At 41.8% G+C, this 25,479-nt stretch overlaps 4 protein-coding genes across 4 annotated transcripts in view; 2 read left to right on the top strand and 2 right to left on the bottom strand.

Annotated features, from left to right (window-relative positions):
• Nucleotides 1-2,747, top strand: part of LOC109485219 (C-factor-like) — a 3,345-nt gene extending 598 nt beyond the window's left edge. Inside the window, exons 3-5 of the mRNA XM_019788665.1 lie at nucleotides 621-720; nucleotides 1,089-1,245; nucleotides 1,455-2,747. Of these exons, the coding sequence (XP_019644224.1) occupies nucleotides 621-720; nucleotides 1,089-1,245; nucleotides 1,455-1,584 (387 nt within the window). The 3' untranslated portion in view covers nucleotides 1,585-2,747. The remainder of the gene's footprint in view (nucleotides 1-620; nucleotides 721-1,088; nucleotides 1,246-1,454) is intronic.
• A 738-nt stretch (nucleotides 2,748-3,485) lies between these two features.
• LOC109485284 (endoplasmic reticulum-Golgi intermediate compartment protein 1-like) lies at nucleotides 3,486-8,410 on the bottom strand. Its single transcript, XM_019788796.1, has 10 exons — nucleotides 8,268-8,410; nucleotides 7,385-7,446; nucleotides 7,069-7,141; nucleotides 6,318-6,409; nucleotides 5,719-5,843; nucleotides 5,069-5,185; nucleotides 4,803-4,860; nucleotides 4,572-4,672; nucleotides 4,047-4,169; nucleotides 3,486-3,672 (listed from the first exon to the last, which is right to left on the bottom strand). The coding sequence occupies exons 1-10, from the start codon at nucleotides 8,285-8,287 to the stop codon at nucleotides 3,565-3,567; spliced, it is 879 nt and encodes a 292-aa protein (XP_019644355.1). The 5' UTR covers nucleotides 8,288-8,410; the 3' UTR covers nucleotides 3,486-3,564.
• Nucleotides 8,411-12,600: 4,190 nt separating this feature from the next.
• LOC109485283 (dual specificity protein phosphatase 1-A-like) lies at nucleotides 12,601-18,366 on the top strand. Its single transcript, XM_019788795.1, has 4 exons — nucleotides 12,601-13,169; nucleotides 15,867-16,111; nucleotides 16,331-16,469; nucleotides 16,597-18,366. Exons 1-4 carry the CDS (start codon nucleotides 12,782-12,784, stop codon nucleotides 17,004-17,006), a joined length of 1,182 nt encoding a protein of 393 aa, XP_019644354.1. The 5' UTR covers nucleotides 12,601-12,781; the 3' UTR covers nucleotides 17,007-18,366.
• Nucleotides 18,367-18,458: 92 nt separating this feature from the next.
• LOC109485281 (amino acid transporter ANT1-like) lies at nucleotides 18,459-24,693 on the bottom strand. The gene is made up of 9 exons (XM_019788790.1): nucleotides 24,506-24,693; nucleotides 23,601-23,712; nucleotides 22,392-23,382; nucleotides 21,337-21,434; nucleotides 21,047-21,229; nucleotides 20,647-20,743; nucleotides 20,304-20,470; nucleotides 20,088-20,193; nucleotides 18,459-19,811 (listed from the first exon to the last, which is right to left on the bottom strand). The coding sequence occupies exons 1-9, from the start codon at nucleotides 24,520-24,522 to the stop codon at nucleotides 19,621-19,623; spliced, it is 1,962 nt and encodes a 653-aa protein (XP_019644349.1). The 5' UTR covers nucleotides 24,523-24,693; the 3' UTR covers nucleotides 18,459-19,620.
• Between the last annotated feature and the right edge of the window lie 786 nt (nucleotides 24,694-25,479).

The raw sequence follows: 25,479 nt of genomic DNA, 5'->3' as shown, positions 1-25,479 counted from the left end.
ACCGCGTACCGACAAACACTCTCAACACCATAATTTGCCTCTCAAAATGCGGGAAATTGTGTTTTGAAGGCTTAAAANCCTAAATCCCCCGGACCCCTCAGATTGCCAGCACCTTCGGCGCTCCTCTCTACAAAATCCATACGGTAAAGACGTGGGCGAACGGGACAAAGTCAAGCTGGGTAGAGCCCTGGCCGACTCGGACTCCCCTTTATTTGTGGACGCACTCCGGGAACAGGGCAGGTGGGAAACACAGGGAACACATACCTTTAATGGGTGCTTCATTACATGTAAGGTATACGTAATTTTGTCAGTGATCACCTTTTCTCACAAAGCGAGGATACCAAGTCCAGTGCAGCTCGAAAAAGAAGCCTATCAATTTACCGTTAAGCGTTGCCAACCGTCCTGAATTTACCGTTAAGCGTTATCGGCCCTGCTGAATTTACCGTTAACCGTTGCCAGGACCCCCCCATGCAGACCCTCATCCCAAGTGCTGATGTTTCTTTGTTTATTGATGCATACTGGTAATTCTTATTTTTCCCTTGCAGGGTCTGTTAACAACCTTTAGCACCAATGCTATAGGACCATTGCTGGTAGCCAAGTACTTCTCACCACTTTTGCAGAAGGGAACAGGAGCATTTGGCCAACATGCATCGAACAAGCAGACGCATACTGCAGTGATGGCCAACATATCAGCCAAGGTTGGCTCCACAACAGACAATGGTGAGACTTTCTCTCTGTAGGATGGATCTCCCTCCCTACCACCACCCAAGGGACAGCAGCAGTTCCTAATCCTGTGGCATGGTCTTACTAGTATAGAAACTTCAACTTGATTTACATATCAGTGACACTTATGAGTCAGTGATTTTGTCTTGTTTAACTGGTTTTTCCAGTATCTTTTCATAAATGTTGACTAGTTCTGCCAGTTCATTCTGGTGATGCTGAAGAAGAGTGATGGCTGTCACTCAAAACATCCGGAAGTAATCTCGTCCAGCATTTTGTCCAGTAGTATTTGAATTGTCTGTGAGTTACTTTTGAATTTCAAAATAGTAATGTGCACCTTCTTATTGTAAAAACTCTCACAAACTCAGGCCTTGGTGGTTGGTACTCCTACCGTATGTCCAAGTGTGCACTGAACATGGCTACTAAGAATCTCAGCATTGAGCTCGGCCGTGGCAGAAACAAGGTGATCTGTGTCAGCCTGCACCCTGGTACAGTCGACACAGACCTCTCCAGGCCATACCACAAGTAAGTAAACGGCACGCACATGTAGTTGTATGCCACAGAAATGCTACTGCATGAGTTACCAGTTAAATCAAGGTTATAATTTATAAATGATAACCTCCTTGTTTCTGTGGATGGGGCAGGATGTGCAGGTTATAAATGTGTGTGTGTGTGTACATTTAGTGCTTGAATCATTCATCACCTATTTCTGTTTGTGTGCCTGTGCATTACAGAAATGTACCAGGTGACAAGCTGTTCTCCACAGAGCGGTCAGTGCAGTACCTGATGGACATTGTGAATGGACTGACCATGCAGCACACAGGCAAATTCTTCACCTGGGAGGGGAAGGAGATGCCATTCTAGTGGTACAATACCACATATGACTGGACATGAACTTCACAAACTCTCAGGAAGTATTTGGGTGACTGTTCAGGTTCAGTTGGGAGGCATTAAGGGACTTGATATTTAAGATACTATTTAAGCTGTTGACTGTCTTCCAAGAAGAAAAGAGCCTGTATATAGTTACAGGTAGTAGCCTATGTAGCCCTGTGGTTAATGACCATGCCTCTGGAGTCTGGACCAAGCCTCAAAAAGCATGTCTATATTTATGGAAGGGAAGAATCATGTAGATGATGTCAACAAATTGTAATGTGGAATGACCCATTGCCATACCAATAAAGATGAAAAGCAGACACAGATTTTGAAAAAGATTGTGTATTGCTGTATTTAAACTACAAGATTTTTTGTGTGTTCCACATTAGACATGGTATTGGTATTATCCCAAACAATCCTATCTTGAGTACATAACAACAACTCTGCAGAAGAATCTGAATAAATTTGTTGCTTTCTAAGAGTGCCTTTCTTAAATTTTCTGTCACTAAATCCCTAGTATAGAATTTACACTGGACAGATGCAATACTAGCGGTACAACTCAGTATCCCAGAAAAAAATTAAAACATCTATCACTACATTGTATTGATAAGTAGATAGAACAATCCTCTGCAAACATGAAAATATACTTTATCCAGTTCAACTCTTTACATCCACCAACAAAATTTATACATCAGTACACTATTAAATGCAATCTTCAACCTCTCTGAACTGAATCAATAATGGAAATATCCTCTCTAGCCTCCAACAGAAATATATTACATTTGACCATCTATATACAACATAAACTACTGAGCAGTAAAACGTGCAACTTAAATTTCTCTGGCAGCTCTGTTTCTAGTCTCTTCCACAAATAACAACAGTCAACTTACAGGTTGTTACAGAATGGAAAGTTATCACAAAATTTTAAGATGATAATTTGCACTCTGGTGAATTGATGGTTGCTCCAATGCTTACTCTCTATTCACAAGGATGGTACTCAGGCTACAGCTCACATTAGTCTCTACAGGACCTCTTGGAAAAATGGTAGAATGGGCCCAAATAAGGGGAGTATTTTCTCAGAGGGCTTGACTAATCATTGGAGTACAGTTGTCAATGACTGGCTTCTCTGGCCAATTTCTACTACCCCCGGGTATCTTTCCAGTCTGGTAGAGACTAACTCACAATAACAGTGGCTACATGTATCACTGCACATGTCTACTACTATTATTGTGAGAGGGGATAGCTGAACTGTAAGCTATACTGCAAAGCATCCCCTTAAGGCTACTTTTGCTATACAAAGTCACCATTATTAAAATCATCCTCTGCTGCTGCTGCAAAACCGTGCAAAATCTCATTTAGTAAATCCACTTGACAATCATGTTTGGCAAAGGAAGGAATACTTCTAGCACAAATGCATGTTTATTGCATAGAAAAAAACTTACTGCAAAAAAGTAAAAAAACATACACCCACACCATTGCACCGATTAATAAAGTTCTACTTTCTTCATGCTAATCTACTTAACTAGATAACTTGTGCATCTTTCTAGAATAGTAACATCTGCCCCTAAAATTGTATGGAACAAACTTGTCTTACAGACACTAAAGTCATAAGTGAAGATTGTCACATGGCAAGTAATGATTTTCTCTGCATTGTATGGCTTTATACTTCACTGCAATCTGAAGAACTGCAAAATCAAAGTAGATGGCACAATTTCATTTCCTACCACCTTATCCTCAGACAAGTACCCCTAGCATCTCCCTAGTCTTTTGGAAGACTGGACTGCTCTTTTTACCAACCCAGCAAGCACTTATACACAGCCTTGTATTGCTTGTATTTCTGGTAAACATAAAATCATTTGTTTTCAGCCCCTCCCCCAGTTGAATAAACAAGAAAACAGGGTTGAAATAAGAAGGAAATGTATATGACATGCTGAGTGGCGTACTGAGGTAAAACTAGTGACCAAGGCTTCATCAAGACAGTTTTCCAAGCTCTGCCTTTTTGAAGATTTCTGCTGCTGTGAAGATGACTGAGTCAATGATGCCTGCCACTGTAAAGGTCCCGCCAACAACAGCACAGATCTGCAGGAGACACAGGAAATACTCAGTCACACAAATTTATATGTATACTTTTACTCTACTGTAAGTTGTGATAATTTGTTGTAAGGTTGAAGTAAATACAACCCAGTGAACTAGCCAACTACCGTGATAATGTCCAACCAGACCTTTCAGCAGCCAAGACAGTATCCAATTGACCAGACAGTATGTAACAGCTTTGGTGGCCCAATGGATACTGTCGGGCCAATATTACTAGTAGATACTGTCTTGGCTACTGAAAGATCTGTCACTACTGTATGACATAAGTCACATCAGTGACTTGAAAAAAGTACTGATCATTTTTTTATCCTTTGCTTGTCAATGAACAAAATCCAAGAACTATGGCTTGACTTGATTACCGTGGTGATGAAGTGGTAGAATGGCTTCCTCTTGTCTGTGTACTTGACAGTGATGGGGCTCAGGTCATACCGGAACCAGATAGCTGGCATCACACGATGTCCATGACCAAATGAGATGTAGTCCTAAGGCAACAGGTCAATCTTTATCATGTCTTTCAACTCAAACAACACAGGCAGCCAGTTTGAATAATGTAAAAGTCATCAGTACACATTAATGATTTCCAAGTCATCGCTGTTCAAATTTCTTTCAGATTTCAGATTTTTCCCACTTGCACCCATAAGGCAACAGACATGCAGGAAATCAAAGACAGGAAATAAGGTGACCTTTTATTATTACTTGGACCTTTGACCTAAGTTCCTGTGATGTGCTTAGAATGTGGAATTGCTATGGAAGCACAAGCAAACACACAGACATACTGAAAACAAGAGCTCAGTACACTGACGTAATAAAGTGGACAAAACCAATGAAGAAATAAATGAGACTGCACCAGTGTGACCTTAGGTATGGAATGTACATGTAGTTACCTTGTAGGCATAGGTGTACTGGAAGGCAAAAGACTTTTTGTCGTGTCTGTTCTCAAAGATGGTTGGCACAATCTTGAGGAAGTAGTCATGTGAGGACAGAGCTGCAATGTGCAACAAAATATCTTGAAACTGTCCTGACTCTGCTGTATGATAAAGCAACAACTGACTTCATAAGACTTCAGACCCATTTGATACAGTTGATGAAATAATTTTACACAAAGAAACACTAACCATTGGCATGTAACCTGTCCACTTCATCCAGCGGGTTAAAGCTACCTTTGATATGTTCCTGCATGGGGAGAAAAAAACACAATGAACAGTGGCACAAAGACATCAATCATTGACATGTAGAAGACAACAACTCCTTGCAAGTATCATGTCCATTTGATTTTTGCAGTCTTATACATATCTTGGCATTTTCGATACAACAGCACTTGTGTCCCCCTCCATTTCAGTTTTCAATGCCATCACCACTTAGGACTGAAGTTCACACTTACAGGTAAAAATGCTGCCAGGTCCTCTCCGAATCTGAGGTCATGAACGATGTGTGACATGTCTGGGTTGGCTGGCTGGACAGGAGCAGAGTGAGTGGACATGTGGAAGTTCCCGGGTACCTGTTACACAGGAATGTAGTTTCTTCATTGTGAAGAATTGAGGTAACAGATGACCATAAAATTTTCAAGATGTCAATCCAGAGACTACACTGACTCTCATCAACCATGGGACTCCTGCTTTACATATCACGTGTAACTGTAAGAGGATGTCCCTAATCAATGCTAGATACTAATTTTCACCCCAGTGAAGTCAAGAAATAGGTGTAAAATGCCTTTCCCAAGAGCCTGCCACAGATTCAAACTCAGAACCTTCAGATTTACAGGCACTGCCTGAATCTACAAGACAGCTTTGTGTACAGAGCAGGCAAAAGCAACAGACTGCAAATTCAGCACCAAGGACAGGACATGCTTTGAAAAGTGACCCAAATTTACAGAGCCTGTTAAAAAGTAGCCATTCTTACCTATTGATGTGTACTGAATCTTACTCTTAGAATTCAGAAAGAGGAGCACCCCCTAGGGGCCAAGTACAATGTATACATGTGTATTTAGTACAATGGCAGGAGATCTAGTATACATGTATTAACATTACCTACCTTATTGACCCAGAACCTGCCCTCAAACCGGCAGCCCATCCCGTTGTTCACCGGTATTTTTTCTGTGTCCTCCACAAAGCCGACCTCGTGCCTCCCCATCTCATCCTGAATGTCCAGCCCCACCACTGCAACAGATCAGAAACACATCCCCATGTGACTCTTTGCACACACACATGTGATCCTTGGTAAAAGCACTATCTACAAATCATGGCACTGATATCTTCCTATTTCTACAAGCAAATCTTGGGAATGCTAATTAAAACAGCTACAATGTACTGGTATTGTCACATACAAAACAGCTCTATGTACTCTTTTTGATAAATGCAGTGGGTTGCTTAATGAACTTGAGATGTGCCTCTCCTCATACACAGGACCTTCAGCGTTACATCCCATCTGAAAGGACACCCCTCACTGAAGTTTGGTGCAGTTCTCACTTTCACCTGAGTCAAGTGAGAAAATTGGTTTAAAAATGCCTTTCCCAAGGACACAATACTATGGCCTGCCAGGGATTCAAACCTAGGACCTTCAGATTCTAAGACAATAACCCTAGCCACAAGACCATCTTGCTAGCTACAATGGAAGAACAGTGGTTGTCTTACCTTCACACTTGAGCTTGGGCAGTGTAATGTTGAGGAAGACTGAAATCTGCCCTCCACCTCCCCCAGAGTTGTCCACAAATAGCTCACTCATGCTGCAACATGGGCATTGTTAAAAGTCAAGCCAAGGCGATTGTAACAGGTACAATACCACAATACCAGGCAGACGTCTAGTCTAAACTGTACTTAACTTTCTTCAAAACCACTGCAGGGCAACACTCATTCGCATTCCATGGGGTACACTGTTATAACTCACTTCCACAAAATATCATGCAACAGACTTCATTGAAAGGTTTTAAAGCTGCTCTTAAGAACATACAATCTTTACAGTCTGACATATGACCTCCACATGAATAACCGACCTTGACCGATCAATGACTTTTGAGTAACGGACAACGATTTTGATTTGTTGTCTACGGCTTTGTTTGTCTCTAAGTAATCTCATGTATTTATTTTGTATAATTTGGTTACCTGCGTTATTTATGTTTTACATACAATTTAATGTTACTTCTGTTTAAGTATTAACTTATGTTTTATTATTTCTGTAAACTGGGCCCCACTGAAAATCAACTTGTCAAAGCTGAGTTGGGCTACCCAGGTGTGTGAAAATGAAATTGATAAATAAATAAGGCAAAGGTTATGATTTGACGATAATAAAACTGAGTACATTTCATGATATACAGTACAACAGATGACTACAATAGGTTAACAACTAACAATTCTTGTTCCTTCTCCCTTCCCCATCAGTACTTACATGTCTGACATGATGAAGGCATGGAACTCAGACAGCAGCAGGAAAGCGATGAACATGCAGCTCAGGATCGACACTGGACAGAAGGAATCATCACATGTCAATCATTTTTTGTCCCCTTCCACATCTGCAGCTACAGGACATGCATTCAAGAGAAACACACCATATACATCCCTCCAACAAGAACAAAAAGACTTTATACTCTTTTCTTTATAAGTCAATTAAACTGTATAATCAAATGCTAGAATCTGGTACGCAATAACAGGCACCTGTCATGTCAGTGAAGTACATAAATTTATGTTACATAAATTTATCTCACCTAAAGCTCCCGTTAAGGTTGGCTGTGTCAGATCCTTGGGTATCTTCCTGTAGATGTCAAACCTGTCAGGCAAAAGTAAAAAGTGGTGATTTAAAATGTGTCAATGCTATAATTTTATAATATTAACCGTTACATATAATTTCATAATGCAAATAAATCAATGATTTTCAATTGCTAAAATTCCAATACAGTCCATGGGCAAATCTGAGGTAATTATTTTGCCTCGGGTTACAGATGCTTATATCTATGCAGGTTAATGTAACTTCTAAAGTACTAGCAGTATGTCAACTTTTACTTTTTTTGTACCTTTTCAGGCGCACAGACAACATATGGACACACAAGCCAAGAACAATACTTCACACCTTTGGGGTCTTGGTAGTTTGGGGTGAAGTAATTATAACTAACAATTTGTCTGTACCATCATTTATTGATTTGTCTTTCTCCCATACTTCTTGAAATAGAACATTCATGAAGTACATTGTACTTATTTGTAGCTAGTATTTAAGTACCGATCATAAGTTTTGATTTGGTCTGGAACTTGTCGGGTTGCACAATTTGTCCACCAGGTAAGTTTGACAAGCCCATTGTCGTGGCTACTAAAGGATGTTACAGTTTATATAATACGATATATAATACATGTACGACATTTTACTATTTATATAATACGATAATGGTATTATCCACAGTATAGAGAGAGTACATGCGGCTTACTTCGGTGGCCACTGGCCATGGGCCGCTGGCCATGGCAAATATTGTCAACCATGCAAGTTCGAAAGCACAGGACATGTCTGTTGTGGTTCGTGTTACGTTTATACAAATGTCGAAGTATCTCAGGCCTGCTAAAAGTTACTACCGCCTTGAGACGATCACATATTCCTCTCACCTTCTGACGTCGAACGGCATGCTGAGATCGCAGATGTGTAGCTCTGGAAGATGTTCAAACTTCAGGTGAAGACAGGACAGGTGATGTTGTGTTGTGTTGTGGTTGATTTTACCGGCACGCCTACCCTAACCCGGAAGTGACGCTGTGCGCTTGCGCTCCACCGTGTGGCACATGATTGGACGCTCAGAATTATCTCCAAGTAGATATAGGAGAGACATGTTTTGCTCGCATTTTGTGGCATTTTCTCCAAGTGGCCGCGAATAGATAGAAAAGTGCGCCATAAGAAAGACGTGGAAATGTTGGAACAGGAACTGTAAAACACTAGCTATGATTGGAGTTCATAGTTCAAGCATTGGGTGATGGGTGGTTGTGAAAAGTCCGCCGCTAAGCGGCGCTGTTGAACTACTTGTCTTTCCACGGCAAAAAAATTAAAGCGCGTTAAGTTCAATCGTAATCCATCACTGCTAAGCTTCGTCCAGTAGAACTGCATTAACTAGTGCTATTGTTGTGACACAACTGCTATCCTGGTTTTAGATTTTCAATAAAAACTCGAATATATTAGATCAAGGGGGTTAAACACAAGGATTCTATATCTCATCTACTAGTATATATCTACAACGTCTCTTCTCCCTTCTTAACACAGTTTACAGAGTTTTTCAATTCCATCGTGACTAACAATGACCTAAGAGTCATACTAAAAACGACGAGACTCAATAGTCTCTAGTCATGTAGTGAAGGAAGCCTAGTAAAGATATCCACCCATTTTAGGATTAATGTTTCGGCACTAAGTTACACTATCTATTTCACCCTGAAAGGAATCTGGTGAGTTGATTGGTTAAGGCTAACAATGACCCATGAGTCATATATTGTTACTAGTATTAAAAACGGCGAAAGCTCAAAGCAAAATAAGTCATAGTCATAGACAGGGTGGGGCTCCTTTTGTGGTCGCCAGTTCTTCACCCGTAACGTAACGTTACCTGAACTTAAGTTGAACGTTCGCGCGAGCGGATGAGTCATTCGATATCTATGAAATCCATTCCTCTTTCCTTTAATTCTTTTCCAGCCACTCCCTCTGAAACATATGTGAAATGCTCATTCATGTCCAAGGTGGGTCCTGGCCACGTGTGTGTGTAGGTGGGTTTGTCCTTGCGCGTCATGAGTCAGCGATTTCGGCACTAGATAAGAATGTGTGGGGAAAGAAAAAAAATGTGTGTGTAGGTGGGTTACTAGTATCTACATATGTATACCGATCGGAATTCGACGATTATTGTGTCACTAACTAAAAATGTGAGAAAAAACGTGTCCCAATTGTCGGTTTGTGGGTTTCTCTAGCTGACCAACTCTTTCTAAAAAGGAGGCGGAACTTCCAAAATAGCTAACGTTTGTAGTAGACGTAGCCTGATTAAATTATAATTTATAGGCGGTCGGCCGAGAAATTATTGTTGAAAGCGAGTTCTGGGCAAGTTCTGAGCGGGTGCCGAATTCGATGTCCCCGAAAATCGGAGATCGCCTCCGAAGCCTGGTAGAGATGCCCACAGAATATCTGCCTGCCCCTTAATTCTGTGGGGAGGGGCACATTGTCACTGTGACATCGGTGTTTGTGTTCCACAGACTAGAATAAACAAAGGCTAAAACAAACAAACAAACAAACAAACAAAACAAACAATGTATATTATATGGTCATCTTTGTATTTCATCTACTGCCTTCGGTCAAATCGCCAAAATGATAACAGTACGCTGTCGCAGATACTAGTAATGTAATACGTCTCTTCGCCCTGTAGGCCATACTCATCCAACCCTCATAACTTCATACAAGTAGTCCACGCGTCCAGACACATTTTTATATAGGGTGGTGTCTCGAAGAGGCTGTTTGCACATTCTCCATGGCAAATCGTGATTACAGCTTTCCTTGTTTGTCCAAAAGTTTTGGTACATCCTCTGAGCTACAGAAAAATACCTAATACTAGGAAGACAAGTTAAAAGTCTGATGGCATGAATATCCGGCAGTTCGGAGGCGGAGACGGGGGCGGCGCACAAGAAACCGAGAGCGATTACATCATACATAAGAGATTACACTAGAAAGCTGTTATTGCAAGATGTGCCATCTAGACAACACTGAAAAATCGCCCATTAAGGTTGAAGATACACTTAGGAACAGGAAATACCCAGTTGCAATTAGCATGCACGCCATTGGGAGCGTCACGAGACGTCGCACGTACGTCACTTGCATACGTCACACCAGTCCTTATCCAATCAAATACTAGAATATTGACTTTGACAATGACAGGACGTACTTATTGAAGTGGCTTGCTTTTTCAAGCAATTCCTATCTTCAAGCTGATATACAATTTAGATTATGCTGTGCCCCGCTACCCTAGAATTGGGCTTCTTTTATTTGCTTACTCATATGCGGTTTTCTGATTGTAAGCCGGTTGAATCGTTGTACACGGTTATTGTTTGCCGGCCCTCGTAACATATACAAGTAGAACTAAGTCAGTTTTTATAGTGTATCAACTCAACACCATTTGATAAACAAACAAACAATGTTTATGTGCAACGTTACATGTCTCAAAATCATCGGATGCTCCGCGGAGTTCGTCATGTCTGTCAACGTTCTTTCTGCCGGGTTCGGACACTTTCCTAGTTGTCTGCAAATTAATCAAGGATTGAGCAGCAAATATTTAATTGTCATCAAGAGCATGTCAAGACAGGTTCCAATAGTTTAAACATTTTAAGCAAGGTCAGGGGGTTTAGCAGGTTTTAAAAACCCATTGTATTTTGAGTAGAAGAAACTACAAAGTGCGGCTGATATAGAAAATTTTAGTTCTTTCTTTTGTACGTCAATGCAAATTTGTCTGTATATCAGTGAGTTCCAAATCGATAGCGATAAAATCTGATGCCTAAAAATACCCCCGATGACGTTTGTCAGTGATTGGGTCTTTTTTTTTCGATAGATGGCATAGCATGAACACCGTGGTATTAAAATTCAAATGACCTTTTTATACGTTCCAAAAATGTGTAGTCTGTACCAAACTGACAACGCGGCCTGAAAAAAAAGTTGTCAAAGTCGAGTAGGGAGAATGATTTGCCAGGGAACACCACAGTGTTCGTACCAGGGCAAATGTTGAGGTCACATTTCCAAACAGGGGCCCGGCCGGGCAGTCTTATGGAACGAAAAATGTTGTTCAAAATGCAAAAAAGCACAAACAAGTTTAAAATAAGAAATAATGGAACTTTTTGCGTATATCATTGATAAAAAATGTTGATTTTTCGTCAATCGAAACAGCCCGGCCGGGGCCCGGCTTGGAAATGTGCCCCCAGCATAACACGGCTCTCCCCTAGTGGGACTGGTGGAGGCTATAGCAGCGATGTGTAATGTAATCGATTTCTATTCAGTTGTTAGTAGTTTGGTAAGCAAATGTTATGTTACTGTTTATAGCTGTGATAAAAGTTTGTGCTTCAATGGTTGTCCTTGTTTGACACCACCACGCCTTGGTTACATCACGAGTGCATCATCTCCACACGTCATGATACGTCACACAAACTATTTATACGGTCACGTGAAGTGGCCCCGAGCATTCCAGTCCAAAAGGTGCGACAAATACACCATGTTCCGAGTTCCGTTCACTTGGCGAAAGATTTCATAACGCTGTTGATTTTAACAAGCTTCTTAATTTTGCCAGGGTTAGATTCTTTGAGCGTTCCAAATGTTTCCTCAGTGACCACCTTGTTGCCCCTGTCATTAGTATGTAAATATATTGCAACGTCATAATAGTGATACCGTATTTGGTCGCACCTTCCTGGGCGGGCGAAGTCCCTGCGATGACGTACCTTTGTTTGGGCTTATTCAAATTATAATATGGTTGACATCAACCTCAATACCAAAGTTCCAGAGGATGGTTTTGAGCGGTGCAGTGTATGTCCTGCTTCTCTCGTTCCTCGAAACTTATTGTTATTAATGCGTCATTGAACCAGGTATTGTCCTGGAGGTGATGGTATTGCGAAAATCTATGACATTCCTATGTAAGTGCCCTTGCACAAATTCGTCCACTTATTGCGTACATAATTTAAATGTGTCCTCTTGGGCCTTTTGTGTTCCTTCAGACTCGTTACGAAAAGTCTTGACTTCAAGAGAATCAAGAGTGAATAGTCTCACGTGAATAGCATTGGAACGTCTGATAGACCAAAGATGTTCTAATCAACGTTAGAAATTTTTAGAAAGTTCTCGTTTCGCCCCCACCGTCTTCTGCAGTGAACCAGTCTGTTCCGGTTGGAGTGGGTTAGCTCCGCCCCTAAGTTGTGACGTCACATCGAAGTCTGAGTCACTTCCATATTTGGTCATCCGTACCAACCAGATAAAGTCCTTGCCCGGCCGTAAACACTCATTCATACATTCAACAGCGGACGTAGTAGTACTTATACTCCAACACTACTCGCGATACCCTTTTGGTATCAAGTAGCGGAGATTTCTTGAACTATTTTCCTTTGAAGTACATAGTAACCTAGACACCAAAATGACCATGGACAACTTTCAAGAGGCCGTCCACGTTACCGAGATCACCCACCAGAACCTTCGGGCGATGTTGGAGGGCTGCGCCGAGAGGCTACTGCTGATCGACACGCGCCCGTTCCTGGCGTTCAACACTTGCCACGTTCTGATGGCCGACAACACACACTTTCCTGCCATCATCAAGCGCCGGTCGAAGGGTACAGTCGGCCTGGATCACATCGTCAAGGACGTGGAAAAGCGGCAAAGACTACAGGCTGGGTTTTACTCGGACATTGTCGTGTACGATGACAACTCTGACGGACCACAACACCTTACCAACGACAGCACGACTCAGCTCGTTCTGAACGGACTCAGGCAGAACTGTTCCCACTGTCATGTGGCCTTCTTGAAAGGTGAGGCATTTGTCTTTTGGAAATTTTTAATTTAATCATGACTAAATATTCGACCTGAACTCAGACAAAAACCTGATATGACAGTATTATACACTGACCATACGACAAATATATGAGTCATATAGAATAACTGATATGAACATGTCGATACAACTTGTAAAATGTAGATTGGAAACGTTTGTTTGCCTTTTAAAACCATGTTTGTCATATAAACATTAGACGACAAACTGGCGTTTTAGATTGTCCTGCCCCTGCCCAAAATTGCTGTCAGTTGACGACCTGGTTCCCTTTTCACGTGCCTTGAACGCTTCTTGCGTATAAAGATTTTTGCAACGCCTGGAAGTGTTGTATGACACATATCTATTCTTCAGAATGACTAATTAAAACAAAAGCATCCGCTGGATGACATTTGACAGGCTAAAGTGACCATAGGAAAACCACAGGTAGCTTACATGGCGCCAACCGTCCCTGACTTGCCTCTTTTCACCAAACCGCAAAATGACGCAGAACGGAATCGGATACGTCCCGTGTGTGACTCGGGCGGTTTTTATCACGTACACTCTACGTTATTCATCTATTTTATATCGGAAAATATCGGTCGGAAAACTTCTCAACCATAATATATGGCCTTTTTTTTAAAGCATTTTCACACATTGTGCACGTATACTTCTTTACCATCTTGATAGAAACAGCAACATTCGTTGTCAAATCATACCAATCAATTAATAAAAACAAAACACAGCGTGCCGTTTCTTTTCGAAAGCAAGTCCTTCTATTCGCACATCTGTGAGAAGTGGCCCTTTGTAGAGCTGAAAAGCTTTTTTAACCATCCGTTGTGAATCGATTCGGAAGTGTTCCGCTGTCAACATCTGTCAAATCTTTAACCAATTTTCGTCCCGTTTTGCTTTGGGCTCTTGCCCCCTGTATCGCAGATGGTACCCGAACAATGGGGTTTTCAAGCCCGGGGAGGGACGTAGCTCAATAACAAAGGACGACCATTGCGTCCGTCATTCTGTCTCTACCTGCTTATAAATTATGCAATTCTTGTCATTCGAACATCCGGATGTGAAAAATGAAATCCGTCCGTTTTTCCATGTTGCCATAGTTCAAGGCCAATTTGTCCGTACGTGTGGTTTATTCACGTATTGAGGTTTGGCTATCCTGTGATAACCTTAGCTAACACAGTAACAGTTCAATGTTGAACCTGACCCAGGTCGGTGTTTAGTTCTCTAGATCTCCCAAAAACATGCTACGTCCTCTCAGTCTGACTCAAATTATGAGTCTGACTATAAGTCCCAAGCACGAAGGAAAAAAGCCTATTATAAACTATATTGCCATCGGGAATTATAGCACTTCTACTGCAGTCTACACCTTCAATCAGTGTACTTGAGTTAAATAAAGACACAAAGCAGGCAGAAAACCGTCGCATGTTTGTAATAGCGCCCAGTTCGCTGAAACCGATCCGAGTTCCCATCTCGCGTGTCTGGCTTCAGTTCTTGACCGCCCACGCCTGTTTCATTTGGCACAAGGCAAGGACAGACGGCTATTGAGCAGAACCGGCTTGGTTTCACTGACGTCAACATAGCAGATCACTACATTTTATAGGTTTTCTTATAGCCACCAATAAATTGTAAAAATTCACCGGGAGAAATTGGAAAAAACGAAAGAAACCCCATCGCGAATCGATATTGTACATGAGCCGGATTTTTGGGATCACGGTGTCAACGAAAATTACCGCAAAATTTTACAAATGTTACTGTAGATTATGTGCTACTTTAATACTGTAGTAGCCAAGGAAATCCTGTGCTCTGATTTTGTTCACAAGAATTGTCCAGGAAAATGTTAGCAATTTATCACTCGTTTCCTGTAACTTTACGGGATTTCCATTTATGGAGAAATATGCACCACTCAGGGTTGTTTTTACTCTTGGGCCAGCCATATTTTTTCTTTCCCCCGATCATTGGAAAGTTGCATTCGTACCGAACACGTTGAGGTTACACATATATACCGGATCAAGGACGTTGTATTTATATATATCCTTGGCTGGATTTTGGTGACGGGCTGGTATGAATGGCCGGGCGGCTGAAATGATCATGAGAGGGAGCCGGTCTGTCGGCTGGCACCACCCGTGGCGCATGGCGGGGGCTGAGGTGGCAGGTGCCTCCGAACAAATTTCCTGGCATGGAAATTTTACACCGTCCGTCATTTCCGTAGCGCAAACTCCCAGTGGATGTTATTAGCGTTAATGGTCTTCAAAATCGACCGCGTTTTGGGAAATTCTATTCCGTTATTTACATAAAATGGTGTCCGAAACGACGAGAACTCTGCGATTTCGGATTCCTGACGTCATTCAGATCCTCGTGACATCATGAAAATCTTGTGCTTCACACTTCCGGCTCATCTCAAATTGTCAGGGGGCGGCGGCGATGTGGTACAATTTCCGGCAGACGCTCATCCGGGCTTCGATGTAATCATTTGTGTTGCCTGAACATGTCACCAAATAGTGGAACAATAAAATTGCCCTCCAACTATAGAAGAAAATTGCTGGACTCGCTGGAATTTTCGAATGAAGTGAACTAAAATCCAAACGCAACTGATACGTTCAAGGCTAAGAAGGTTAGACTATAAGATATTTCGGGCAAACAGCTAAAAAAACGTTGGACAACAATGACTGACGTTTCGATGTTTACTTTTCAGGCGGCTTTGACACCTTCAGTGCGGAATACCCCGATCTGTGCCAGTGGAGCAGCCCGCCTGTCAGTCCCATGGGCTTCTCCCCAACATCGTCTGCAACCCTCACGGCCAACTCCACCTCAGCTCTGTCAACAGCGACACCTGGCAGCGAGCCTGTGTACGACAGGGGTCAGCCTGTGGAGATTCTGCCATACTTGTATCTGGGCAGTGGATACCACGCCTCAAGGAAGGACATGTTGGAAGCACTGGTAAGTAACCAAGAGTCTAGGAGTTTAGCCATTTTTGCACTGATAAACATGCATTTTGATGTTTGCAATCAATTTTTTTTAACGGTGTCGCTCAATGCAAGGCCATTGGCCACTTCTAGGCATAGAGCTAGCCTGTAACTGTAACAGAAACTTTACAAATTCAGAGATTTTACAGCCAAATACAATGTTCCTAATGATGTTGATATCTTTTGTTCATAGGGCATTACAGCATTGCTGAATGTTTCCCGAACCTGCCCCAACCACTTTGAGTCAGAGTACATGTACAAGTGTATCCCAGTGGAAGACACTCAGAACGCTGACATCCAGGCTTGGTTTCAGGAGGCCATTGACTATATAGGTAAGGATCTTCTTCTTTGTCTTATTGATTCCTAGTGTTCCCTCAAAGTTGTCAGACCAAATTTTTTATTTTTCATGTTAAACAGTAATGCCAGTACTAAGTCTATTTTGTCCCTTTGATTCCACAGACTTGGTGAAGCTGTCTGGAGGCCGTGTGCTGGTCCACTGTCACGCCGGCGTGTCCCGTTCAGCCACCATCTGTCTCGCCTACCTCATGCACACCAACAGGGTCAGGCTGGACGAGGCCTTCGACTTTGTGAAGCAGCGACGCAGCGTCATCAGCCCCAACTTCAACTTCATGGGGCAGCTTCTGCAGTGGGAGGCTCAGCTCCACTCCGCGGCTCCTCCTAGTGGTAGTGCAGGGAACTGCAGCAACCATGGACAGGTGCGCCCCTTCTGTTCCAGCCCCACAGCCTCTGTTTCATCTCCAGCGCCCAGGAAAAGGATCAGGTCGGCCTCCTGCGCTCCTCTCGCACGGTCGCCCTGTTTCGTCTTCCCCATGCCGAGACAGGATCAGCCCCTCATGTCACCTTCTTGAAGAGGCCTCTGAGTGTCTTAAACTTTGAAGATTTGATTTTACAAGACGCTGGTTCGTCTATTTTCCAGTCAAGTCACTGGCATGGTGCCATGGAACGGCTGGGTTGCCTTCCTTAGGGCAGAGTTAGTAGTTACGCTACTAACTGTCAGTTTGGTTAGGGTGCCTCTCGTCAGAACTTTTGTGGTAACAAGCGACTCCTAGCGACAGAATAGCAAATATACGTCTGTGAATGTTTGTATGAAAGTTACTTGTCATGGAGTTCCTCCCCTCCCTGATAGGGAGTTGGATTAGAACCTCCAGTCTAGGAAAGCTTTACCACTTAACCACCCAGAATGGGTGTGTGATGTGCCCTGTACAACTGGTAACAAAAATACCTCAGTGCAATATTTGATACAATAGCTTGTTCTTTCCATAGTTGATACTGATGTCTGTTCATCAGGTGCATTTAGTCATAGGCGCACAAGGCAGAGACTTTGTTACAGCAAAGAGATTTCTATTGTGCTTAGAAATTTCAGGAACACTAGACTGTAAACAGTTGCTACCAAAATGTCAAAGACAAGTCATGGAGAGCATATGAGAATCATGTTCAAAAGCTACTACCAAAGTGTACTTTTTCACCATGAGTGTGTGTACACTAAATGTGTATGGTGCATACCTATTGAACTCTACATGGGCTATTCCATCAGGCATTTCTGAGCTCGAGAACCTTTACAAAATTTTTGAATTACCTGGTACATACCTTTATCTTTGGATTAGTTTCAACATCTTGCCATTTTTCCTTGAGCCACTTCTTATATGCAGGACTGGTGGTCTTATTGTTCGAACCCCTCAGATGGAATAGCCCACAGATAATGATGTTACATGGATTACCTTATCTGGGATTTGTTTCAAATCCATGTTATAACACACATATATATTTTTTTCTTTGTTATGGAGTTAATATATCATTTAGATTTACATGCTGAACACTTTTTACATGTACATGTACTTATTTTTACCAAGTTCTTTTTTTTTTACTTTTCTACAATATATGAAAAACATTGGTTTGGAGAAAACTGTCACATTCCAGGATGCTGGATGAAGCATCAAGAAGCAATATGCATGTTGTTAATCCACCACAGACAATAACATGTATCTGGAAAGTCTCATAAATACTATTGAATGGATACATTCTACTGTACACAACAAGGCATTGTGGGATACATCCCTGAAGACCTTGAATGCTGGATGGTTGGATACAACCTGTATGCAGTTTTCACCACACAAGAACAAGCATTTGTTGTATCTCTGCCAAAGAGTACTCTACTCTCACTGAGAGTTCTGTTTGTTTCAAGAATAAATTATTCTGAACAGAAACAAGTGTTGGTAGTTCCATTTTGCCCTCTATCTTTTAAAAATAAATATAGATTATAGTAAATAAGTTAGACATGATCACTGGTAGATGTTGCCATGGTTACAGGTAGATGGCAGGACATTTTTATTCCCAAATATTGCCACAAACTGGCAAATACAGCTTAGGCTACAAGTACATATGTACAACAATATGAATTCAATCAATATTATTTCAAATATATGAAGTCTTTTGACACAATTTTGTACAATAAAATTTGCACTTTGCCCACCACATCACAAAGCTTCATCTCCAGTTATATACCCTGGTATGTACTTTATCACATGAAATATAAAGAGAATGGAAAGAAGTGGCCCCATTGCACATGCCAGTTAAATAAAACAATAGGTATTTACAGTACATCAACACATTCTCTTGAAGTTGCATGGAAATCTATTACACACATACAAATTTTATGAGATGCAACATCCCACCATTAAAACGAAACATAACATTGTCTAAAAGACTTGCACTAAGTGATGTAATATTACATGTACAGTAAAAACTGCCCAAGAAGACCTGCTCAGGCATATCTGGGGACCAATAAAATCTGGTCTACATGGACAGCTGCTTACAGGATTCCTAATGCTTGAATCAATGGTAAAAATTACTTAGGGACCAAAAAGTGGTCGCATTAGCCAGGTGGTCCTCATGTAGAGGTGGTGATTTGCTTTAAGCTTTGATGTCTGCTGAGGTATAGTGTTTTGGCACCAAAATTGTATTGGTTAAAGTTAGCGAGCCTGACTTCCGTTGGCCCACTAGAAGGGGCTGTTATACACCCTAGAGAGCAGAGCTGGTGTTACACATAATAAGGATGTAATTGGTAGCTGGGACAAAGTTCTAAGTCAATAGGAGTCCTCATCTACAATTGGTTTCATTGCTAAATGGCAGCCGCATATAGGTCTTGACCCATTTCTTGATGCCAAATTAACAAACCTTTAGGACAAAGTCTCTTATATGAAGGAAATACAGCTACATGTATTTCAAATACATATGTACTGATAAGTGGATAGCCATGTAAAAATATCAAATGTTCACATCTCCATCATTCTCCTTTTAAGATCAATTTTACAATTTTAAGAAAAAATTCAGGACCATGATTTTATGACTGACATTCAATATACATATGTGCAACAAGTGACACTCCAGCAAAATCAACAATTGCACAAAGAACCCGGTGGCAAGGTGGTCTGGTGGTTAGGGTTGCCTTCTTGAACCAGATTGTTACAAGTGTTTTGAGAACTGATGAATCATTCGGCGTATGACAGAGTAAAGGCTGATGCTGCCTCCCACCAACCCAAATAAGATGATCAGCACATCCTTAATGATGCTTACATAACTGAGGCTCCCCCTGTAGAGTTTCAAATGAATTGCACAAGGAAGGATGAAAGCCAGGATGGTACTGCCAACTGCTCCTGTGAAACAAAAAGAGGACATCAACATTGTAAGCAATACCCAAAGCTATGGAAGCCTCAAAAGAATAGGTTTTTGCACAAGGTACTGCCATTATCTTACAGCTTTGCTCCTTCAAAGTCTTGTACATTACAGTCAAGCGCTTTTTTCTTTTCATACTTTGCAGCATTTGAAGATGTGTAAAAATATGGTTGCCCAGCTACATTTTATTAGTACTGAACATCATTTGTACATGACACAAGGTTGCAAGCACAAATGCTGCATTTCACTAGACTTACCAGTAAAAGCGCCGATGTACGCAAAGTCATCCTTCAGTAGGATAGCCAGTGCCCCCGAGGCTGTCACTAGTAATGTTCGCAACAAGTTACGCTTCCAGGCTGACACCTGTAAGAAATACCGAGGGAAGGTCTAAGGACATTCCTGTACTAGTCTCATGTAGTATTGGATGGGGAAATGGCTAGGCAAAGTAGACACGAGAAAAAAAGTCATCTTACTGAGTCAGGTATTGCCATGGCAACAGTCAACTTCTCTCCACCAGATTCCTCCTCCTCATCCTCATCATCATTCAGCAGCAGGGGATCTGATTGGCTGTTCATGAGGCCGTCTGATTGGACAGACCCATTTCTGCCGTTGGTGTCAGCAACAGGCCCACAACATCTCCCTATAAAAAGCCATCATTTGGAGAAAATGTTTCTTTTCTGGGTTTATATGAAGTTGCATTCCAAAGCATAAAGCAAGTCTACACAGGCAATGCCTAACAGTTGGCTTTATCATAGCTAAAAACATATAGTACAGTACTTTTCCAATTTGGGAAAGGATACTTCTGTTGTAGCTTACCGGGTGCAAACAGCCATCCCTCTATAATCTCCACCACTGGTACCAGCTGCATGGGATAGGTGAACGCCACACCAATGCACAGGGTCAGGTTCACTGTCTGAAATGCACAAGTACACATTGTCACAATCAATAAACAACACAAGGATCTTCCTATTCCCAGAACTACGAACAGCAGCCTAGAGTTCTTTATCACTATTAAAATCAGTTTAACTGGAGCTCTGAATTATCTGTCACTACAGAAACCAGTCATCACAGCCTTCAACACCTTGATAACAGACAGTTCTCTATCTGAAACATAATTGGTATAGCATTTATACATAAATCAACAGGATTAAGATTCTCCCAAGTTAGTGGTGTTGGTCAATGGATGGCTATTTGAGGTGTGATCTGTCAGGCCCACCTGTGCAATAACTGATCCCATGGGTAGGTTTTGTGAGATCATCTGCTGAACGTTGGTTCCGAAGCGAAGATACCCGACGATGCCGAAGCAACCCAGGATAAGGGAGACCAGGAAGAGCGCCGTGTGGAGGAACTTGGAGAAATTATGGCGATTTCCCTCCATGCTGGCTTCTATTGGGATCACCTGAAAAGGAATGTTTAACTTCAATGGGGTGGAGAACAGTAATAAACAATCTTGGCCACACACAAGTGAAAAGGAAATCATTGGTTCCATGAGAAAACAATGCTCACCGTTCCAATGCCTTCAAATGCACCAGTGACTTGACCAAAGAAGACTGGGAAGGTTTCCAACTTGCACCATGTGATGTCAGAAATCTTCACCTCCATTCCTGTGGAAAGTCAACAACATCACACACCCTGCCACAGCAACTTAGAAAAGTGTTCACAAAGTATTAGTACATTTTTTTATTATGGGTTCACCACACCACGAAGTGGTGTGGTGAAACCATATTGCTTTTTCTGGTGTTTCTTCTCCTTCTCCTCCTTCTTCTTCTCCTGCCATTTTTTTAAATGGATTCAGCTTCTTCATTTTAGGGCCTAAGGTCCTGAAATTTGGTATGGAGGTACAGTGGGCAAATACCCCTAGGCGTTTTTTAAATTTTTGTGATACAGGCTTTTAGAATGGTTTTATTTGAGTTTTTTGGCTGTGTTATAGCAAATGTATTACTGTGTTAGTGTGCCATGTTTACCACGTTTGGGTATGAGTCATCACAATGGAATGCAGGGCATCAACCAATAGGCATGCAGCTTTCCTCTATTCTTCTTGCTGATTGGCTGTTGGGATTTAACTTGATTAACAACTGCACAGAGCATTTCCACCTGCACAGAGCATTTCTTGCTGATTGGCTGTTGGGATTTAACTTGATTAACACCTGCACAGAGCATTTCCATACTGACAGTATGTCTGTATTCAAGTGTTTTGGTAGGTATTTCAAGCTTTCCTGCTCCAGCATTGGAATGCGGGGCATGAACGTTATTTTCATTTTGAAAATCAACAGTTTGCATTATGCAATTAAAAATCCTAACCAATAAAGTAGGGAATAGTTATCCAAGTATCCAACTGTTGTTTTAGTCGTATGTTAGTTCATATTATAGTTATATCAATGTAAATCATTGTTTTCCCTTGTGTTTCTCATTCTTTCCCTGCCATGTCGTAAAATGTGGTGAACCCATCGCTGTATTTGCTCCAAAGCAAATATTGGCCTTTCTAGTTCAAAGATTGGTTTTGTAAGTTAAAAAGTGAAGGCTCAATTTGAGCAAAGTACCGGTAAGTAAGTAACACTTGCCTATCAACATGTACACCAGTACAGATATGAATCCAGCTAAGATGGACAGGTTGGCCAGCACACTGATTGGTCCCAGCGAACGCACGCTCCGCAGGTACGAAAAGAACACAAACATCGGGTACGGGATGAGCAGGATGAGCGGGAAGGCAGGCGCTGTGGTACCGTACGCCACGGGAGAGATGTCCGTCATGTTGGCAGGTGGCACTACTGTTGTTGTGGGAGACATTGTGCTTTCATTGGCTGCTGTTGTAGAGTAGTTTCCCCTCACTGTTGTTCCAGAAGGTGTTGTGCTGGTTATGTTGTTTACTTCCATGTTAGAAACAGTAGTTCTGCTGCTTTCTGTTCCATCAGCCATCTTTTCCCTCAATGAATTTGTTGGTAAAGTGACTGAACTAACAGAACTTCTCAAAGCCTGAGCAGGCTGTAAATTCCTGGCTGCACCTGATTTAGGAATGGTCTGCTTTTCTTCAGAACTGGAGACATTCTGTTGGTAAGACTGATCTGCAGAAGGTATATGAGCTATTGCTTCTTCAAAACGTCCTTGTAGAATGGAAGCTATGTCCCCAGAGGAGGTGTCCCTCACATATCTTTGAGTTAAGTGCAGAGAATCATTGTACGTGACAGACATGCCAAGATCAAAAGCCTCTGCTTGGGTGGAATTTACCTCTACCATGGGCCAGAGGGTTTGTATGGTGTTCCCTAAAAACACAAAGTAACCAACCAGGAAGAAGAACTGAGTCTGTAACAGTGCCAGGTTAACAACGATCAGTCCCCCTGTCCCCAAAACCTTCCTCCCCAAGTCCCCATAAGTCAGGCTACGTTCCAGCCGCTTCTTTCGATTTGCTTGGATTACTAAGTCGGCAGCTGTTGGGGGGCCCTGCGATGAATACTTGCTCAGTATCTGCCGAATGAGTTCCTTTTTACAGTCCACGATGAGATGACAACAGTGGTCAGTTACGGTGGCAATAAGCAGCAGTCCACCCAAGCCCAGCTACAGGAGAAAAACAATAATGCATGTTATTGTGGGTTTTGAAGAAGAAGCACTTAAAACACAGAGGCCATTTCCTGGAAGTTAAGGTTACCAAAATTGCATTCAAATCACTGAGGTTTGATATTATAGTCTGTGATCTAATTGTAGTTCTAATTACATGTGTTTGATTAAAGCAATCTAATTCTGTTTCTTGCTTTCTATTCTACCCACGGACTTACCCCAAGACCACTTTGTAAGAAGGCGAACGGCATGCCGATATAGTTGGACCCAATGAATGCCTTGACGATGTTGGCAAAGTCTGCTCCATACCGCACTAGTCTTGTTCTGGTGCTGTGAGTTAAAAGAGACAAGATGCAACATCTTTAAAATACAATGTACTACATTTATCTCCAAGCAGATCATACAGTGGCAATGCAGTATCCATTGGCCAGAGGATACTGTCAGGCAAATGGATACAGACTGACAAATTTGATACAATGTAACTTTTAAAGTTTACTGTCTTTCCCCCAACGAAAGATCTGCTTGGAGATTATGGTACATACCTAGCAACTTGTCTCACATTTGCCTGACAGTATCCTCTGATAATCTTCGCCAGTAGATCGGGTAATATTTAATGACCCTTTAAATGAGCGCCACAGCGAGTTTTGTAGGATGGTCCCAGGACACCAAAATAGTAATCAGGAGTTTCATAAATTTTCTAGCTAAGGGACCACACACTGGGTATGCATTTATAATTTCAACTCTACCGTACTTAGCCAAATCAAGTCATCTCCATGTGGGGTCGTGTGGCGTAGTGGCAGAGTGCGCGACTCGGAACTTGGAGTCCCGGGTTCGAGTCCTGACATGCCACCGATCTTGTGCCCTTGGGAAAGGCACTTTACACGACTTTCCTCACTTAGCTCAGGTGTAAATGAGTATTGTCCTGTCATGTATTTGTCCCCTGTGTTGGTGGCGGCATTAATATAAGTTGAAAAAACTTGAGTGTGTCGTCACCACGTCTGGTGATTACATGTTGGAATAAAAAAAAAAAAGTCATCTCCGATTCGTGAAGAAAAATATGGAGCTTTTTTAAACCGCGGAGCGGAGCCGGTTGCCCCCCTCCCCCTCATGTGAGCTCACTCACCTCGGTACTTCTGCCATGTTCACAGGGGCGTTCAGTTTCTTTCAGCGCGATTTAGTCTACCTGAAACTTCCTCTGGGTCTTGATCGTATTTTGAACGAAGGAATACTCGACTCAAGATGTACAAATAACGACGAATGTCCGCGTCTGGGAGCCGGTAACTACCTGGGTCGACCGGATCGCCCAGCCGCTTCCGCTTTACACCAAGTGACCCAAAAAAGCGCCGCCTAACGTAGGTCAGGAATACTGCAAATATATGCAAGTGCTATTATTACTAGTATACCCTTCGTCTTTTGAGAGGTCAACTAGATGTAGATAAAACAGGTTCACATCTAGTCACAAGAAATGCCTTGAACTAAATGCTGAACGTTTGATTGAACTTCAAATTATGTGACGGTGTAGGTTTTGATCTTCAAGTACAGGTACCTTTCTATCAGCTCTGAATAGTGCACTTACATGTATAACCTTATACAAATGTAGTATAATTGGCATAATTCAGTAGACTGCTGAAAAAAATGTTCAAATGCTCAACAAACGTTTTAATAGTTATCTGCAAAAATCATTTACATTACATTTTTGACAGTACCCTGTTACACAGGTACCCAAGTGGCAACAGATCCAAAAACGAGCATGCATAGATGTCTTCAAATTTGACTTCCATGCAGATAGTTTCTGAACTCAAGAAATCTTCCCTTTGCATGGAAACATCAAAGGGATCTTGTACCTTTGTACCTGGTTCTCTTCATATTGCTCATAACCATGACTTTTCCTTCAAGCCGTGGGTAATGTACTTCATAGTTGTTTACAGTAGTCATTGTACATCTATATCTTTACAACATTGTATATAATCAGCATTTTCATATTCAAATCAACATCTGCTGCTTGTCTATACTATAGTTTTTCGACACAAAAGCACCATTACGTTATCTCCAAAAACCCAACCTTGGAGTGTGCCTCTTACAAGTATACTCGAACTT

Source organism: Branchiostoma belcheri, unplaced genomic scaffold (assembly GCF_001625305.1).
Source record: "Branchiostoma belcheri isolate BF01 breed outbred unplaced genomic scaffold, Haploidv18h27 scaffold74, whole genome shotgun sequence".
In the NCBI taxonomy this organism is placed as follows: domain Eukaryota; kingdom Metazoa; phylum Chordata; class Leptocardii; order Amphioxiformes; family Branchiostomatidae; genus Branchiostoma; species Branchiostoma belcheri.
Note: the sequence above shows the minus strand (reverse complement) of the source record. Positions and strands in the feature narration are given on the sequence as shown.

Coding starts and splice junctions, on each gene's coding strand:
- LOC109485283 (XM_019788795.1), top strand. CDS start 12,782: ATGACCATGGACAACTTTCAAGAGGCCGTCCACGTTACCGAGATCACC. Junction 16,112..16,330: donor AGGACATGTTGGAAGCACTG/GTAAGTAACCAA, acceptor TTTTGTTCATAG/GGCATTACAGCATTGCTGAA. Junction 16,470..16,596: donor GGAGGCCATTGACTATATAG/GTAAGGATCTTC, acceptor TTGATTCCACAG/ACTTGGTGAAGCTGTCTGGA.
- LOC109485281 (XM_019788790.1), bottom strand. Junction 21,230..21,336: donor CATTTGAAGGCATTGGAACG/GTGAGCATTGTT, acceptor ATTCCTTTTCAG/GTGATCCCAATAGAAGCCAG. Junction 20,194..20,303: donor CCATGGCAATACCTGACTCA/GTAAGATGACTT, acceptor TATTTCTTACAG/GTGTCAGCCTGGAAGCGTAA.
- LOC109485284 (XM_019788796.1), bottom strand. CDS start 8,287: ATGCCGTTCGACGTCAGAAG. Junction 5,186..5,718: donor GCAGGTTCTGGGTCAATAAG/GTAGGTAATGTT, acceptor CCTGTGTAACAG/GTACCCGGGAACTTCCACAT. Junction 4,673..4,802: donor GGACAGGTTACATGCCAATG/GTTAGTGTTTCT, acceptor TGCACATTGCAG/CTCTGTCCTCACATGACTAC.